The following is a 17,964-nucleotide window of genomic DNA, read 5'->3' as shown; positions in this document are numbered from 1 at the left end:
TAACAAGGGAAATAACCATCACAGAAGTAACATCTACTGACTGCGGTGCGGTCACCACCCAGCACTTCTAAGCTACCAGAAGAGGCTGGATGACCGCATTGTGAACAGCTGCCCAGGATGTAACACTTCACCCCATACCATACAACACATAATGGAAGACTGCATTATACACAATCATGCACGCAAACAACACAACATACGCTCTATAAAGGATTTGTGGGAAAACCCAGTTTCGGCTATGGCATTCCTTGGGGAGACGGGACTGCTCGGACAGACAGTCTAGGGAACGACAACAACAACAACAACAGTCCACTGCCTAGAATGCCTTATTGAACAACTTTGTCGACTTATGACTAGTCAAATTATTGTTTAAAGAGACAGATTGTAAGACCATGCAAATTTGTTCTATTCAATTCACTATGTTGTTATTTAAATATCATGAATGTATTAAATATAAATTGAACCTTTTCTTTGTTATATTATCCTTTATTCAAATGATTTTAAGGGAAAGAAGCAGAAGCCTTATTTGTTAAAAAATATCAGACTATGGGTGTCATCCCCCATTTCTACTTTCCCCTCCTATACACCTATCCCTTAAATTTAATCTATAAAAATAGTTTTTCATCTTAGAGAAGGATGTCACTAGTATTTATAAAACTCCTTGGAATATTTGTTTTGGGAAATTATGCTAATACAAGACTGGGGCATATTTAATGATAAACAAGTCTAGGACTTTGGTAAGGACCACTGGTAATTTTGTTTTTCTTTTAAATACAACTTCCCCTTCTGGTTTTTATTTATTTATTTATTATTATTTTTTTTTTTTTATCTTTGTTATCTTGAATTGTAATCAAATCACATCAATATGCTTGCTGAAATATCAAACACATATTTACAGTTAAGAAACACCCACATGGCTCTTCTCATCCATTTTGGTGCCACCATATTTCCATGTCAAATTTTCATTATTACATGTATAATTTGTCCAGGCATTAATAATTTCTTTGACATTAAGAAATTTCAACTAGACATATATAGAAGGGACTGAACTACTACCGCAAGTTAGCAAAGATATCTGGGAATATGTATTATTACTGGTAGCTTTTGGATATATTTTGGATGAGAATGCCAAACTATCAAGAAGATGGCACTCATACCCCTTTTATGTATTTGTGACACATTGACCCAAGGCAGTTTTTTTGAGTCACTTCATTCCCCTAATTTCACTTCTTTACCTGTCCCTTTTTAAAATCCATTGTAAGCTTCACTTAACTAAGCTAAATGACTTTCTTAAAGATTTTTTTTTTCTCTCCAATGGAGTTGTTTTCATCTCAATGATTTTCAACCCCACTTTACCTCCTAACTACTTGCTTAGTTCAATCTCATTAGGTTCTCTATTTCTCTCTCTTTTGCTCTCTCTCTCTCTACAACAATGAGAACAACTCTGGCAAATTTAAGGAGAGTACAGCTTTTTTTTCCACAATGCTATGTGCTACGAGTTTCCTCTAGTTTGCTACATGAGCACTGTTCACATAATTCCCTGGAGACTAGAGAAATGTTTCTCTCCAAATTTTGAAATATTTTCATTTCAACCTGTATATTTCATATCTTATCATATATGAACACAAATTTGACCACTTCTGTTTTTCTTCTCAATACCGGTGAACTGCATCTCCTGCCCTTGCAAAGAGGCCGTGGAACTCTTTAGTCACAACACCAGCAGTCTTGAAATTCACAACGGCGAGCTCCTTAAAGGTCTTTCCATCTAGAACAACCATGAGTACCTGGAAAAAAATTCCTTGTGAGAACTTGAGTGTCATCAATATCCCTCAAAGAAAGACTTGTTTATATATCAGTCAGCGTAAACAACTAATGGGGAGCAAGATGGAGAAAGGAATGGATATGAATGGATGTTTAAGGCAATTTTGTAATGGTAACAATACTAACAATAAAACAAGTGGTTGTAGTTGTAAAATAATATATTCATTTTTTTATATTTGATGTCCCCAGAGTATTGATTTCACTCATTTTCACTGACATGCTTAAAGAGTGATGATGGTGGAGGGTTTAATGTGAATTTGAATTGTGAGAGGCTGGAAGAAGTAGAGAGTTTTAAGTATTTTGGGTTGTATGTGGCAGTGAATGGAGTGAAGGAGGTAAATTATAGAGTTAGGGAGATGAGTAAATGTCCAGGGGGAATGAAAAGTGTTATGAAAAATATGTATCTGGGGATGAATGTAAAGAGAAGGTTGTCTGAAGGCGTGATTGTACTCGCAACATCATATGGACCAGAGACTTGGAATTTATGGGAAGTGGAAAGGAAGCTCGCTGGCTGAGTGGGTTAGGGTGTCGTTACTTGCAGCAAAGGTCGAGGTGAGGGCAGTTCGAATCCTGCCACCAGCGAAGTTAAACCAAGGGCATGGTTCATTAAATTCCACGCTACAAAGCCATCTTTGAGGGGCACCATCCTAGCTTCCCGATAAGGGGGGAGTGTGTGACGTTAAACCATATCATCATCATCAGAAAGGAAGAGCCTAACTATGTTTTAGGTGAAGTGTCAGAGAAATATGGTAAGCATTATGAGGATGGATTTGACAAGAAATATGAAGATGAGGCAGAGAACAGGGATGGAGAGCTGTTGGGCAAGGTAGATCAAAAAGTGCTGAAGAGGTTGAGGTACATGGAAAGAATAAGTGAGGTAAGATTAGGAAAGCAGAAGTGGAGGGAATGAATTTGAAAGGAAGACCAAAAATGAGATGGGAGCACTGTCAGGCAGAATATAAAAGATAGGAGTGAATAGAGATTGAGAATAGATAAAGGAATAACACAGCCTGAAGGGAAGGTCTTGTCTATTTCTCTTCTTTTTATTTTATTTATTTACTTATTTCTTTGTGGATGAGGATTGGTGGGAGGGTGGGATGTCATCATGTATGAAGTGGTAGGGGTAAACTAGCCCCTGCTGTTGTGTTCTACCATGGAGGAGCTGTGTCTCACTGCTTTGCCTTTGGAAGGAACCAAGACCCTTCATCCATGAGGTGCTAAGATGGGAGAGGTGACAAAATGGGTGTTGGGTGGGTGTATGCTTTGACTTAGCCACCCTTTTATAAGGAGAGAAGATCCTTTGGTACATGTGCATTTCTGTTGTGATAATTATTTCATGTGTTTGAGTGACACACCTCTTTGCTTTCCATTTCATTGAGAAGGGAGGCAAGAACAACCCCATCGTCTTCTTCTGTGGCTCCTGGCCTCTCTACAAATATTGGTTCAGACACTTGCATGTTTGGACGAGACCATCTTAGTGTTTCTCCTGTATTTACATTGACCTTGCAGAGCTGAAAAAGGCAATATGTGTCCACACTTTAGCTAAAAATATAACTAAGCTTAGAATTTTCTGCTATAACACTATTTAACTTCTGGAAGCAACGTTTACAGACAGAAAACTGGTCATCTATAGAAGGTTCTTGGGGTCACTTACAGTTCCTGTATTAAGTCCTTTGGTTGGGATGAAGCCGTAGAAGTATTCATATCGTTTACCATTGAGGCGATAATTGATACGGGGCATCTCTGTTAATATATCAGCTATCCGTTCAGGTTCACAGAATATGTTGCCTGACTTGAGTTTTGTTGCTTTGCACTTAGTGGTTGGGAGAGTAATGAGATTTTTCCCGCATTCAGCATTCTAAAAGTAAACAAACAAATAAACATAATAAAAAAAAAGGAGTGAGCAATTAATACATACATACAGATATCAAAGGCTTTTCCACCCTTACAAAGGAGGTAGCCAAAAAATAAAGGCATGAAAACCACTCCCACCCATTCCATCCCTAACATATTCCACTCCCATCCACCCCCTTCCCTCCCTCTTATCTTGGCACCTCCCAGATGACGAATCATCCCTGCATCTTGCCCACTGCCCTGAGTCAGAAGCAGTGTCACAAGACACAGCACATCCACAGCAAGGCCACTTTATTAAATCAGTGAACCTCCCTCTCCATCCCTTCATGCAGAAAAGGAAAGGACGGGAGAAATCCCTTTGGACTGCGTCAATTTATTTCTCACACACACTCCCTCACCCCCTATCACTTACCCACTCCCCCTCATGCATCACAGCATCATCCATACACAACCCTTCTCCATTCACCTCTATCCTCTAATCTCTCCCATTCTTCCTCAGCAGACATTCCCCTCTTTCCCAAGTATATATTATGGTAAATCAATGGTAAATAGTGTAATTATGTCGAATAGACTTGATTCTGATCAAGTTTCTTTGTCAGTTTTTATGTGAACAACATTACAGCAAAACAATTTGATCAACTGCCAAGAAACTCTCAGTGGATAATGGTCCCAATACAACCATAATAAATTTTAAGAATAACTGATCAAAGTCACCAAAATTTGTTCTTTTGCTTTTGTTGTAATCTTCTTGAAAAATGGCCAATTTACTTGAAAATATTATATATGTATGTATGTATATACTTGAAAATATGTTAATAAAAGCCAGACAAATCTCCTTTACACTTCATAGCATCCTCTGTCCCAGATCGCAGGCCAGACATCAGGTCAATGATCCTTGCTGGAATCACACAGATTCTCTGAGAATCCCAGAGTAACTCACAATGAGCTGAACCAGATGCTTTCTAGCGATCAATATAGGGTGCAACCAATCCCTATTGAAAGTAAAGTTAGCACTTCACAAGAGCACAAAGCACTAGGATCCAATCAGTTGTTGACTTCCTGGGCATAAACCCAGACTGTTCAGGCCTCTGAAACTTTGGGAGATGGTGCAAACTCATGCTAGTAACAGATTATCAGGTACCTTGCTTGACACAGTGAGCAATGTAATGCCATGGTGATTTTTAGATTCCTACTGATCTACTTCCCTCTTCCAAAGAGGAATGATCAAACTCTTTTCCTAATCTGAGAGAACAATACTGGACTGCTAAGTGGCAGACAGCACTGCATACAACCCATGGATTATAGTCTCGCCTTTGGATTTCAGGAACTTTGTCCTAACATTGCAGATGCCAACCGACTTTCCACCCTTTAACTTAAAATCCCTCTAACCTCATTCAGAAAGGGTGGATTTTCATCTTTCAGTGGATGAGCAACATGAATACCAGCCAGGTAAAGCTGGCCATTTAGATCAATCATGTACAACTGCTCAAAGTAATTGGCCCTGGAAAGTCTACTTCTACCCATATCTGCAATCGTTTGGCCATTGGCTGGGCCATAGACTCTGAATCAACTGAAGAGTGCTACCATATATTGCTGGACACATGCATAATTCCTGAGCCTATGCAGATGAAATCCAGGTTGATTACATTTTGAACTTCTGGACTTGATGCACAGCATGAATTTGGCAACCACAAGTCTATCATTGTGTCCAAAGGAACTTGGCATTCTTGTAAATCCTGCAGCCCTGTAAGATCCTCCAAAGAGTACTAACAAGTAGGTGATCTATTTCCTTTGCCCTTTGCCACACCTGTAGACCTACGCAATTAACTCGTTCGCTGGTGACAGATTGTTTCCGGCCATACTTGTGTGTAGACCTACGCAATAAACTCCTACCAGAAAGTACAGTGTGTCTGACACTTACCACAACCCCAAGTCCATCAATGTGGCTCTCGTTCCTAGATACAGGAACTGACAATCCTCAACCTTCTGAACTTTGCATAATTCAAAAGGAAGGAACTGTTGGTGTTCTTGGTTCTTCCTCCTCTCCCCAATTTATCTCTAGTATTACCCTCTGTCATGCACAAATACCTTTACTTTACCTAAGCTTACCTTCCTCTTCTCCCTGCACATCCTTACACTCCCTCTCCACCCTTTCCTTTCTCTTCTGTTCTTTCTTCTCTCTACTCTTGTTACACATACTATCTTTGCTATATAGGTGATGAAACCTGAGAGAGGTAAAGTATAAGGAACTTGTGAAGGAATTGAAAGATAAAATTTTAACTTGCCTCAACATTAAGGGGCAAGACGTATCGTCGTGGAATGGCTTGTAGAGCTTTATTGAAGGCCTCTTTTGGATTAAGAATGTTCTCAATCCATATCTGATTTACAACCTGTGGGTGACAAAAAGAATGTCAGGTAAAGATGATAAGGTCATCTAAGAGACGATAAAGCTCTAGATCTTATGTAATTTGATTGATCTAGAATCCGACATCACATGAAACTAGATTCTACTATGGTGCAGGTTTTGATAATTTGTGGTAAATTAGGACTGTAATGATAATATCAAGAAACATCAATGCAAATGTTTCCCGTCAAATGGCAGCGTGGATACAGTGATGATGTCGACATTTTGGGAACTCATTTTTAAGACCTGCATTCACATTTCTAGCCACATCTTGGCATTCATATAACAGTGTGACTATATTTTGCATACAAACTTTAAACATTACCTCTCCATCTAAGAAACAGCAGAGGTCAACGATAAGGTGGCCGTCTTCCTCATAGGCGTTGATTTGATGGAACGTGAAGAAGCAATCGGTCACGTACACCGTCTGTAGAACCTCACCGTCACTGCGCCGGACTACGCGGAATCGGGTCTGGTTGAACAGGTAAGGTCAGCTTTGGTTTCCGAATTTCTTTGTATTTATTTAAATTTATCTATCTAATCGCTAAGTATTTATATATTTCTATGTCTGTCTTATTAATTCATCTATCTGCTATAATCGTTCTTGATTTTCATTTGTTTATCAAATTATTCCTTTAATCATTCTGTTCTATTCATCTAATAATCTTATCTTATTATTTTCTAACTTATTTTAATTGTGCTAGGTAGGGTCGGAAAAGGTTGTGAAACATTGCTCTGAATTAAGGTTTTCAGAATCTCCACACGCGTATTTTGGAGAATGATTCCTCATCAACGAATATCCAAACACACCAAGATTCACATGACCGTGAGGGAAATAATCGAATCTCAAGACAAATATGAATCTCAGATTAATCGTGTACTAGCAGAGAGTGAGATTCTTATGCCTATTTCAGAAGCCTCACATATCCTCTCCCATTCCCCTCCAATCTAGAGCCCAGAGGGTAAAAAAAAAAATTCAGGTCACTAATCCCATGTTTTTCTTTTTCTTCGCAGCGTCATAAAAACGTCTAGAAATCTAGAAATACAAACCTTTTCTTTTGGGAACCAATCCATGGCTTTCATGAAGGCTTTGTTTTTGTAATGGTTGACCAACAATTTGCCAATTTTCACAGCCATTGGCTGTTCTACGAAGACGAAGTAATTGTCGGTCTGTGAGAAGGAGTGGTAGTAACAAGGCCGGAGCTTCCAGTGGCAAGGGATGGAAGCCACGATCGTGGCTTGGTCGAAGGCGGAGAGATCTGTACCTGGATAAAAAATTAAGAAATGTGTATATAAGTGACAAATAAATAAAAATACATAGTTGTACACACACACACACACACACACACACACACACACACACACACACACACATGTATATACATATATATATATATATATATATATATATATATATATATATATATATGTATGTATGTATGTACATATTAGCAGCTTTTATTTTGGTTTTGACTTGTTCTTTCTTTTTCTTCATTTGTCAAAGGTTTTCTTATCATTTGGGCAAACACTATATGAACAATTCCGGGAAATCTTTCGTGAACAAATAATATCGACAGGAGATTAAAAAAGAACGCAGACAAGGGTTCTTGGTACAAAAAAACAAGAGGCACAATTTGTGATAGGACAGCTTTCCCAGGTAGAAAAAATAAGATAGAAAAGTAAATAAAAGATAAATCAACAAAATAAACAGATAAATGAATAAATCTAATTAATAGATAAACAAATCCTTTCTACAACGATGACAACCCTACTCATTTACCATCGGGTTTTGCCTTTCCTGGAGGAAACTGGACAATATTGTAGACTGGGCCATGCTGGCCCTTAAAGCAGGTGCCCATGTTATAGACGGTACCATCTGGGTCAACGTGTGGGTGTGCAGTCGCCATGTTGACTGCTACGTACTCATTCAGAAGCGTCTGGAAGATCAAAGAACATGTTTAGTCCTCAGAACTACTTAGTGCAGTGACGAAAACGATTCTCTTTTATCAAAGATGACATAAAAAGAGTCTCCCAGTGACTGAGCATAGAAAGAAATTTTAAAACATTCACTTAAAAATATCGATGGCTTCCAGTGTAGTTGACATACCTGTAATATTTCGAAAAAGAAGAAAATCAACAAAACGAATGCAAATTCAGTAAGTACGAAAGAAGGAGTTTAAGTCGAATCTTAGAGATAGAGAGGGAAATGAGTAAAAATAGGATACGGTGGGAGAATGAAATTTTGGACTTAAGAAACAAAATCGTTGGACTAATGGATTGCTTAGCGCAAGCAAACATTGAAATTTCCGACCTGAGGAAAACTAACTTGGATCTAAGAAACGAGATTAAGGAAATGGAAAATTATATAAGACAGTCGAAGAGTGATAATGAAAAGAAGAGAATTAATGATGATATCAATCGCGAAAACTTAAAAAAAGAGGTAAACAACAAATTACAAGAAGTGACTGAAAAAAATCGAAGATAACTTAGGTGAGGAAAGTATCCAAAAGATTAAGAAATGGAAGGAAAACATTGAAAATAAAGAAATTGTTTTCAAAGAAATAGTCCAACAACAAATGCAGGAAAATGCAAAAGACACAATTATCCAAGTAATTAATGAAAAAGCAAATTGGGTCAGAGACACAGTGGATAGGAAAAAATGTATTGTGGTATATGGACTAAAAGAAAAACATGGTCTGGCGAGGTACATGAGAGAAAAAGAAGAAAAAGAGACAGCAATAGCAATCCTAAAAGAAATTCAGGATGGAGCCCAAGATGCAGGGAAAGACGTAGACGATGCATATAGGATTGGTCACTATTCTAAGGATAGAAATCGACCCCTAAAGATAAAACTAAGATCACAAATGGTAGTAGAAGACATATTTGAAAAAGTAGGTAACTTGGCAAGGAGTGAAAAGTACAATAAGATATGGATAAAAAGAGAAATGAGTATTGAGGAATTAGAAAAAGAGAAGACACTAAGAGATGAAGCAAAGGAAAAAACGCGAAGAGAACGGAGACCGAAAGCAAGGAATTCTATTGGAGAGTAATCGACATGAGACTGAGGAAATGGTACATCAGAATGGGCGAACCAAAGACAGAAAAAAAAGGAGAAAGAAGAAAATTGAAAGTAGCATATACCAACATCGACGGATTAATTTCAGGACTGAATGAACTTAATGATTGCCTGCTAGAAGAAAAACCAGACATAATGGGAATTGTGGAGGCTAAACTAAGGGGCGAAATACCATCCATCGATGTTGGACATGGACTATACAATTACTGGATTAAAAACAGAGACAAGAAACAGGGAGGAGGAATCACATTCATGTCCAAGAAAAACTTGAATGTGACAAAAATTGCAGAGAGCAAAGGTAAAGTAGAACTGATCATGATTAAAGTTCGAAGATAAGAACATGGAAAGTAGAAAGTTTGTGGTGACTTATGTGCCCCCAAAAACGAACGCTTGGGAAGAGAACGAGCATACGAAAATGCTATTAGATACAAGGCAATCATTAAATAAGATACTAATGGGCGGGGGTAATCTGGTAATTATGGGGGACTTCAATTGCAAAGAAATTTGTTGGGAGAACATGACAGTGAGAGGAGGAGAAGACTTGTGGGGTAATTTACTACTGGACATGACCATGGGATATACAGTGACTCAGTGGGGCAGTGAAAACACCAGATACAGAAATAACGAGGAACCGTCGTAACTAGATTTGATATTTACAACAGAACCTGAAATTGTGGATAAAATCCAATACGAGTCACCAATTGGAAAGAGTGACCATATACTCATTGAGACTGAACTAAAGGAAGAAATATACAAGGAGAGAAATGAAAAGCATGGGAAAGGAAGATTGATGTACAACATAACGGACTTTGCAAAAATAAATGAATTCTTCCAGAATGCAAACTGGGAAAAATTTTACATGGAAGAGACAAAAGTGGAAGAGAAATGGGATATCTTGAAGGATAATTACAATGAAGGGGTTAATAGGCACGTACCAATACAGAAGCTAGAGAGAGTGTACATTAAATTCTGGTTCAACAAAAGATGCAGTGAGGCAAAATATAGAAGGGATAGAGCTTGGAAAAGATGGAGAAGGAAAAATACCAAAAGTCTGGAAAAATACTAACATTGTACCAAAGGAGGAAACAAGGAAGAGCCAACTAACTACAGGCCAGTCTCACTAACAAGCGTAGCTCCCCTTCCCGCAAAATGCAACTAGGTAAATACAAATAGGTAAATAAATACAAAGTCATTGACGAGGCTTTCAATCCAGTTAGAATAACAGTCCTATTTTATTAGCAGTAGTAAGAAAAATACACCCAGCCAAGGATAAGACTTTCAGTGTGATTAGAATAATTATCCCATTTTGTCAAAGCCAGAGAGAAGGGAATAAGGAGAAGAGGAGAAATAAGAAGATGATGAAGAAAAAGAAGATGAAGAAGAAAAAGAAGATGAAGAAGAAGAAGTAGAAGAAGAAGAAGAAGAGGAAGTTGAAGAACGAAAAACAAAGAGAGGAAGAAAAACGAACGAAAAACAGGAAGAGGAAGAGGATGAAGAAGAAATAAAGAAAAACAAGACAAGGAATAACCATAGAAAAAAGAACAAGAAGATGAAGAAGAAAGAAAAAAACGAGAAGAGGAATAAGAAGAAGAATAGATAATAGTAAAAAGAAGAAGAAGATGCCACCCCGACCTTGTCTCCGATGGTATGGAGCGTCTCCGGGTCGACCCTTCTGATCTTGTTGGTTTCGGTCATGGCGAAGAGCTGGTCGCCGAAGTAGCACACGTTGACCGCACAGTTGTCCGTCACGTTCTCCGGGTCGGGCGGCGTGAACCTGCTCATAAACCTGCGAAGTACAAAAGACAACAGTGTCATATGTAAACACTGTTGATATTTCCTGTGTGTGTAGGTATACACGCACACACACACACACACACGACTCGGTGGTGCGGTTGATAGAATACTGGACTGCCAGAACGGAGGTGCGGTAGTACCTGGTTCGAATCCTGCCCAGGGCCGAAATCATTTCGGTATCGCTGCGCATCGGGTCGTTACTCCGACTCTCGTGGGCGGGGAGTTGGGTGTGTGTGTGTGTGTGTGTGTGTGTGTGTGTGTGTGTGTGTGTGTGTGTGTGTGTGTGTGTGTGTAAGGTCATAGTATTACCCATAGATCGGTCATACGAGATCTGAGCTCTCTTCAGGGAGGGAAATAGCTGTCGATCACGAGTCCAACACGTGATCCAAAGACCAAGGTGAAGACCAAGGTGAATACATACACACACACACTCACACAGTCACACACACAGAATATATTAATTAAAATTATTAGAAAATAAGGGTATAGACTAAGTTGGAATCACGCATGAATTTGAAGCTGGGTATGCTAAACTGAAGAGTAAGGCAGGACCCCACGAGTGTTAGTCCTATATACTACCGTAAATACTTTTAGGTAAGTACACAGACCAACTAGAAATGATAGTTGGATCTTCTCTGTCAGTTTTATCTGTTCTCTTTTAATGTCCTGAACACTACTGAGTCACCTCTTACTCTTCTCTCTTCCAATGACAGTAGTCCCAATGCTTTCGATCTCTCTTCGCACGTTATACTTGCGTTATACATCATATGTTATACTTGGTCGCTGCCCTTTGAATGTTCTCAATCTTGGTTATATTCTTTACCTTATGCTACTGCTGCATATTCCAATCTATGACGAGTCTCTTGACCTTGTGCATGCAGTGGAAAGTCAGTTTTGTTTCGTCCACAAATGGCTATATCTTTGATAAGTTATCTGGGACGTCCACTCCAAGGACTTTCTGTTGTTTAGCTTACGCAAGAGATTATTTTTTTCCACTGAATAATTCACCGATGGTCTTCTTTGAGGTTTTGTCCATTTCCGATTCTTTTTATTTGTTTTTTTATTAAAGTTCATTTCTCACTATTGGCTCCGTGTTTTTATTTTGGCAATTTTTAAAATTGTTTTATTCTTCCCGTAGTCTGCATCACCTGCAAATATGTTAGGGTAGCTTGTTATACCCTTTATTATGTCATCTGCACATGTCAGGGACATTATAGGTACCAGGACTGATCCCTGTTGGACTCCACTGGTTACTGATCTCCATAATGAAATCTTGTCCTTTTCTGTTCTCATGTACCAGCCTTTCAAGAAATCATTTACCCTTTGAAGGAGCTTACCTTGAAGTGTTCTAGTATGTCCTAGTTTCCACAAAAGTCTATTATGATGTACTTTATCAATTGCTTTCTCCAGGTCCAAATATACATAGTACACTCAACCCTCTCTCTTATAGAACACATTTGATACACATGATCTTTCATCTCTATAACTGAATTACTTACCCGTTACAAAAATGTTGCTTTTCTCTCCCATATATTTAGAAAAACAATAACATTGCGTGTGTGTGAGAGATTCCCCATGGCCCTGGATCATGTGTTGGACTCGTGATCAACAGTTTTTTTCCCTCCCGGAAGAGAGCTCAGAGTTCATATACGAATCTATGGGTAATACTGTGACCACGCACACACCACCAACTCCCCGCCCACGAGTGTTGGAGTAATAACCCGTAGCGCGGCGATAATGGAATTATTTCAGCCCCTGGGCGAGATTCGAACACGGACCACCGTAGTAGCAGCCGAGAACTCTAACCACTGCGCCACGAGGTGTGTGTGTGTGTGTGTGTGTGTGTGTGTGTGTGTGTGTGTGTGTGTGTTTATGTGGTGTACATGTACCCCACAAGTATGTTTGTAGGTGCAAATTGATGCATGAGAATTGTGTGACAGTCGGAATTAGGTCGCTTCTGGTCAACGTGTTAGATCGACCCTGGGTACACATATATACCGCCTTCTCCGAGCGGGAGGGCCAGCCAGTCAATCATTCTGGCCTCTGTATTGTTGCGCGTCGCTAGGCCTTCGCGGTCGGTCCCCCACGTGGGGACCACGCCACGTCAGTCCTTAGGCCGACGCACAAGTAACCAGAATAAAGCGCATAAGTCAAAACGAGTGTCAGTCTTTCTCTACGTCACCTAGTACAGTAACATACGCCTGTATGTTACATGTGTGTGTGTGTGTGTGTGTGTGTGTGTGTGTGTGTGTGTGTGTGTGTGTGTGTGTGTGTGTGTGTGTGTGTGTGTGTGTGTGTGTGTGTGTGTCCACGGATGCATATCCAGGATGTTTAAATGTACAAATGTACAGTAATAAAAATAATCACTCTTTTTTTAGATCGTCAAAACGAGTGTCAGTCTCTCTCTACGTCACCTAGACCAGTAACATACGCCTGTATGTTACATGTGTGTGTGTGTGTGTGTGTGTGTGTGTGTGTGTGTGTGTGTGTGTGTATGTGTGTGTGTGTGTGTGTATTCACCTTGGTCTTTGTATCACGTGTTGGACTCGTGATCGACAGCTATTTCCCTCCCGGAAGAGAGCTCAGAGCTCGTATGACCGATCTATGGGTAATGCTATGACCTTTCACACACACACACACACACACACAACTCCCCGCCCACGAGAGTCAGAGTAACGACCCCAAGCACAGCGATACCGAAAAAATTTCGGCCTTGGGCAGGATTCGAACTGGGTACTGCGAGCACCATCGTACTTCCCAGTCCAGCGCTCTACCAACTGCGCCACCGTGTGTGTGTGTGTATGTGTGTGTGTCCACGGATGCATATCCAGGATGTTTAAATGTACAAATGTTCAGTAATAAAAATAATTACTCTTTTTTTAGATCAAGATATTCAGTTGTATGTAACTGTATCTAATAATGTCTACGAAATTAGACTTCAAATTCTTCGCGCGAAATTACCTTTGTAGCGTCGTCTTGCATGGGTCTGGGTACGCGCGCGTCCCGAACTCGTCAATGACGATTCTGTTGGCAGATGTGTTCTTTATATAAGAATCGCTCTCAAGAATTCGTGACATGTACGTCGCTTCTCCGTTCTGCAGAAAGAAATAGAAATTGCATAATATCTTATCATTCTTGGAAAAAAATAAATAAATCGTAATTTCGTCATAAAGTTTTATGAAGATCAGTGGTGTTATGCGAAGTAACGGTCATGGGGAACAGCATTATGGGAACAGTCTCGGACTTCGTGGAAACAGATTCGAAATATTACAACTGCTTTTTCTTTTACAGTAATTATCACTATTGTTATTATCATCATATTTGTTGTTATTTTATTGCTATTGTTATTACTATCATTATCATTACCATTTACACGTTCACTGGATTGCACTTGTTCCAGACGAAGTCTAAATTGAACATTATTTTCATGGGATTAGATTATTGGAGTGATCTTTTAAGAAAAGTTACACGAATTTGCAATACAGAACTGAACAAAAATTCTGGCTTAAGTGTAAAAATATCTGAAAGTAAATGTAATTGACTTTTATTCACATTTTTGTTTTATTCATTTAATTTTTTCTATTTAATTGTTTATCTTTATTTTGTTATTATTGTTCTTTAGCTGTAGTAGAATTCTGGTTTAGGCATCTTGAAATAATCGTGCCATATAGTAGAGAATTCTTAGACGATTACATTTTACATTGTAACAGTATTTTATGTCTAATGCAATGTTCTTAACTTTTTTTCAGTGCCCGTTCCCCTTCATTACAAAAAAAAAAAAAAAAAAAATCTCGTATCCCCATCTATTATAAATACAATGCAAACATATGAAAAGGATTAGTGATACAAACCTTGCTGAGAAATGATTAGATATATTCATTTACTGAACAAAGGTATTTTTTATTTCAAATTAGAAATGTCAATTAATAGGATACAGTGAATGCACATTATGCTTCCTCATGGTAAATATACAGTACCATTTCACTGACTACCATGTCTCGTACCCACCAAGGGTTCAAGGCTTCGTACCCTAGGTTAAGAACCAATGGTCTAATGTGTTCTCAATCTCCAATTATCAAATGAATAAACAGAATCGCTCTATACCCTTTCGAAACTATTGGTACTGGTTCTTTTATTCCTGTTGACGCCAGGCTATTTCATTCATCACTGAAGGGGGTCACTTTTATATAGGCCATATATATATATATATATATATATATATACATATATATATATATATATATATATATATATATACATATACATACAAGGAAGGTATAATGTAGTGGCACTTTTGTAAAATGAGACTTATTGACCCACTGTCTGAGAATGAAGAGGACCAAAGATAGTGGTCGAAATATACAGATTTTCTGTCCTTCTTATCTCATTCTCCCACAGTGGGTCAATAAGTCATATATATATATATATACATACATACATACACATACATACATATAGATATATATATATATATATATATATATGCTAATAAGAACACGGGTACGTGTGTTCACTAATGCAAATTAGACCACTTGGAAAAAAAACTAACGACAGCGCTCTGCTTCGATAGTTTCTTTTTTCCAAGTGGTCTACTTTGCATATATATATATATATATATATATATATATATATATATATATATATATATATATATATATATATATATATATATATATATCCCTCTCCGCCGACAACGTTACCTTTATGGAGAACTTATGTAGAACCGCCATTCCGTCGAAAACATGGTGGTACCACGTGTCACCGATGTTGAGGACTCCGGGTCCATCACGGAAGAGGTTCCCCTCGAGCCAGGACGGGATCTCCCCCTCCACAGTCCCCTTGACGGGCGTCGTCGTCGCCTTGTCCGTGGACCGCATCCACACCCGAGACGCCGGTTCCACGTCTAAGGTCTTCATCTTCTCCACAAGACCTTTACAGGTCTTGTAAGTCTTATCGATGTCAAGCCCGTTGGCATTGTGGACAATTTCCGCCTCTTCGGACATGATTGTCAGTTACACTTTTACGAAGAATCAAATAAGAATATTGGAAAAGGAAGTAAGGATTTCAAGTTAAGTCACACTTGTAACGGTAGTAAAGGTCTCCGTAAAAGTGAGGCGGAGGGCTTCAGGGACTGGCTAGACCCGAACACCACAACGTCAGCAACTTTGCAACGTTACCACACAGATCATTTCCCGTACATATATATATACACACACATGGCCCTCATTGCTAGATGTTACCACGGCCAATAAAAACCCACCCACCGGTTTTCCTTCTTGTTCATAGGCTCCGTTTGTGGTTTGAATCCCTTGCTCGGTTCAAGTATGTAGGAACTATAAAGAATTTTTTTTTATCCTCATTCCTCTATGGTTCGGAGGCACAGAAATGCTCCCATAACTTGCAAGCGATGCTACCAGAGGCGTGTGTCTGGGTTATATAAGGCTCTGATAACATAAAATGTTAAGTGGTCCTTAGATTCTTATCATGGCCAAAGAGGTATCTTTGTACAGGCCCAAGACTGACGATAAAACAATCAGGAAAAAGAGAGAAATAAGAAAAAGAAGAAGAAAAAAGACTATTGTAACTATTGGTAAAATTGTGGTTAATGTTGTTGAAGCTGTTTAGACTTAGGTGCTACGACATTGAAGTCACGGAGGAATCGAGGCTCGCCCTCTTCACGATCTGCTTCCAGAGAACTTCCTCCAACCCCGCTAGAAACTCAGGGCATGTCGTCACGTATTGTTTCGTTAAATTTTTAAGTTATAGAATATCAGTGTATGACTGATGAAAGTCAAAATGTCACCCATGTAGATGATCTTCATGAAAGTGGCAGTTGCCGACAAGATTGACGAGTTAAAAACCATATGAGGACGGAGTCTTTATTTGTACGACGTTTCGCTTATTACAGCTTGTACTTGAACAAGCTGTAATAAGCGAAACGTCGTACAAATAAAGGCTCCGTCCTCATATGGTGTTTAACTCGTCAATCATGTAGATAATGTGAATATGCCTAAGCGGCCAGTTTGATGTAACCCTATATCATTAACCATACATTCATAATATTCTTAATTTTGCCCCACGCTCCCCGAACAGAAATTCTTGCCCCTCCCAACAAAAATTCCTGAGGCCATCCTTGTGTTCATGTCTATGTCAAATGTCATGCAAAGCTGTGCATGATTATACGTGACGTGTATCGTTTGTTTGTTGCCTAACCTGGGATACTATGTTCCCATTGCTCTGTGATAGATGCAATGGAGTCTGTTAAGGCGTAATCTGTCTTCACAGACAGAGCTGCGGCTTGTCTGGATCCTAGTAGGATTCTTGGTTGTCGCCAAGCCATCAGTCTTAGTTTCATATACATTTTCGCTGTGACAGAAGTGCAGTGCTTAGATTATTTAGCCTAGCTACTGATAATTATATCAAGTTCCCCTTTACTTTTACATTATTATTATTATTATTATTTTATAAATGACTTCTAGTCTTTAGTTTTATTCTTATTTTATATTCAAATCAGTGCAGTTGCTTGGCTAAATCTTCATGTATGTCTAACCGATTTAAGTGATCATTTGCTATTCCTCATCAGCTTAGCATCGTCAAGAAATCTAAAAATAGTTTATTTCAGACTAGTTATATGCCTATGCACACACACACACACACACACACACACACACACACACACACACACACACACACACGAGAAACACAAGAGGACATGGAAGGAAGCTCAAGAAGGACAGTTATAGAAGAGACCTGAAAAAGAACAGCTTTCCCCACAGAGTGGTGGATTGTGGAATAAATTAGATGAAACAATAGTGTGTGCAAAAACCATACAAGAATTTAAGAGCAAATTAGACACGGCGAGATACAGAGACGGGACCACAGAAGCGTAGCTCCCCTTCCCTTAAGATACAACTAGGTAAATACTAGGCAAACACACACACACACATACACACACACACACACACACACACACACACACTCACATGCACATACATACACACGCACAGGTGATGAT

The 17,964-nt window shown here is 38.9% G+C and overlaps 1 protein-coding gene across 1 annotated transcript; it reads right to left on the bottom strand.

Moving 5' to 3' along the window:
* Positions 1-808: 808 nt before the first annotated feature.
* On the bottom strand, positions 809-16,326 carry LOC143019573 (carotenoid-cleaving dioxygenase, mitochondrial-like). The gene is made up of 10 exons (XM_076175349.1): positions 15,650-16,326; positions 13,911-14,044; positions 10,788-10,941; positions 7,860-8,016; positions 7,130-7,344; positions 6,405-6,551; positions 5,961-6,065; positions 3,476-3,679; positions 3,177-3,332; positions 809-1,784 (listed from the first exon to the last, which is right to left on the bottom strand). The coding sequence occupies exons 1-10, from the start codon at positions 15,950-15,952 to the stop codon at positions 1,653-1,655; spliced, it is 1,707 nt and encodes a 568-aa protein (XP_076031464.1). The 5' UTR covers positions 15,953-16,326; the 3' UTR covers positions 809-1,652.
* Positions 16,327-17,964: the final 1,638 nt, after the last annotated feature.

The sequence above is a fragment of the Oratosquilla oratoria genome, chromosome 37 (genome assembly GCF_046742065.1).
Source record: "Oratosquilla oratoria isolate Oo_2021 chromosome 37, ASM4674206v1, whole genome shotgun sequence".
In the NCBI taxonomy this organism is placed as follows: Eukaryota; Metazoa; Arthropoda; class Malacostraca; order Stomatopoda; family Squillidae; genus Oratosquilla; species Oratosquilla oratoria.
Note: the sequence above shows the minus strand (reverse complement) of the source record. Positions and strands in the feature narration are given on the sequence as shown.

Excerpts from the sequence above, each read along its gene's own strand:
- LOC143019573 (XM_076175349.1), bottom strand. The coding sequence starts at position 15,952 with ATGTCCGAAGAGGCGGAAATTGTCCACAATGCCAACGGGCTTGACATC. Across the intron at positions 10,942-13,910 it reads TGCAAGACGACGCTACAAAG|GTTTATGAGCAGGTTCACGC; the intron begins GTAATTTCGCGC and ends TGTACTTCGCAG. Across the intron at positions 8,017-10,787 it reads TCCATACCATCGGAGACAAG|ACGCTTCTGAATGAGTACGT; the intron begins GTCGGGGTGGCA and ends TTGATCTTCCAG.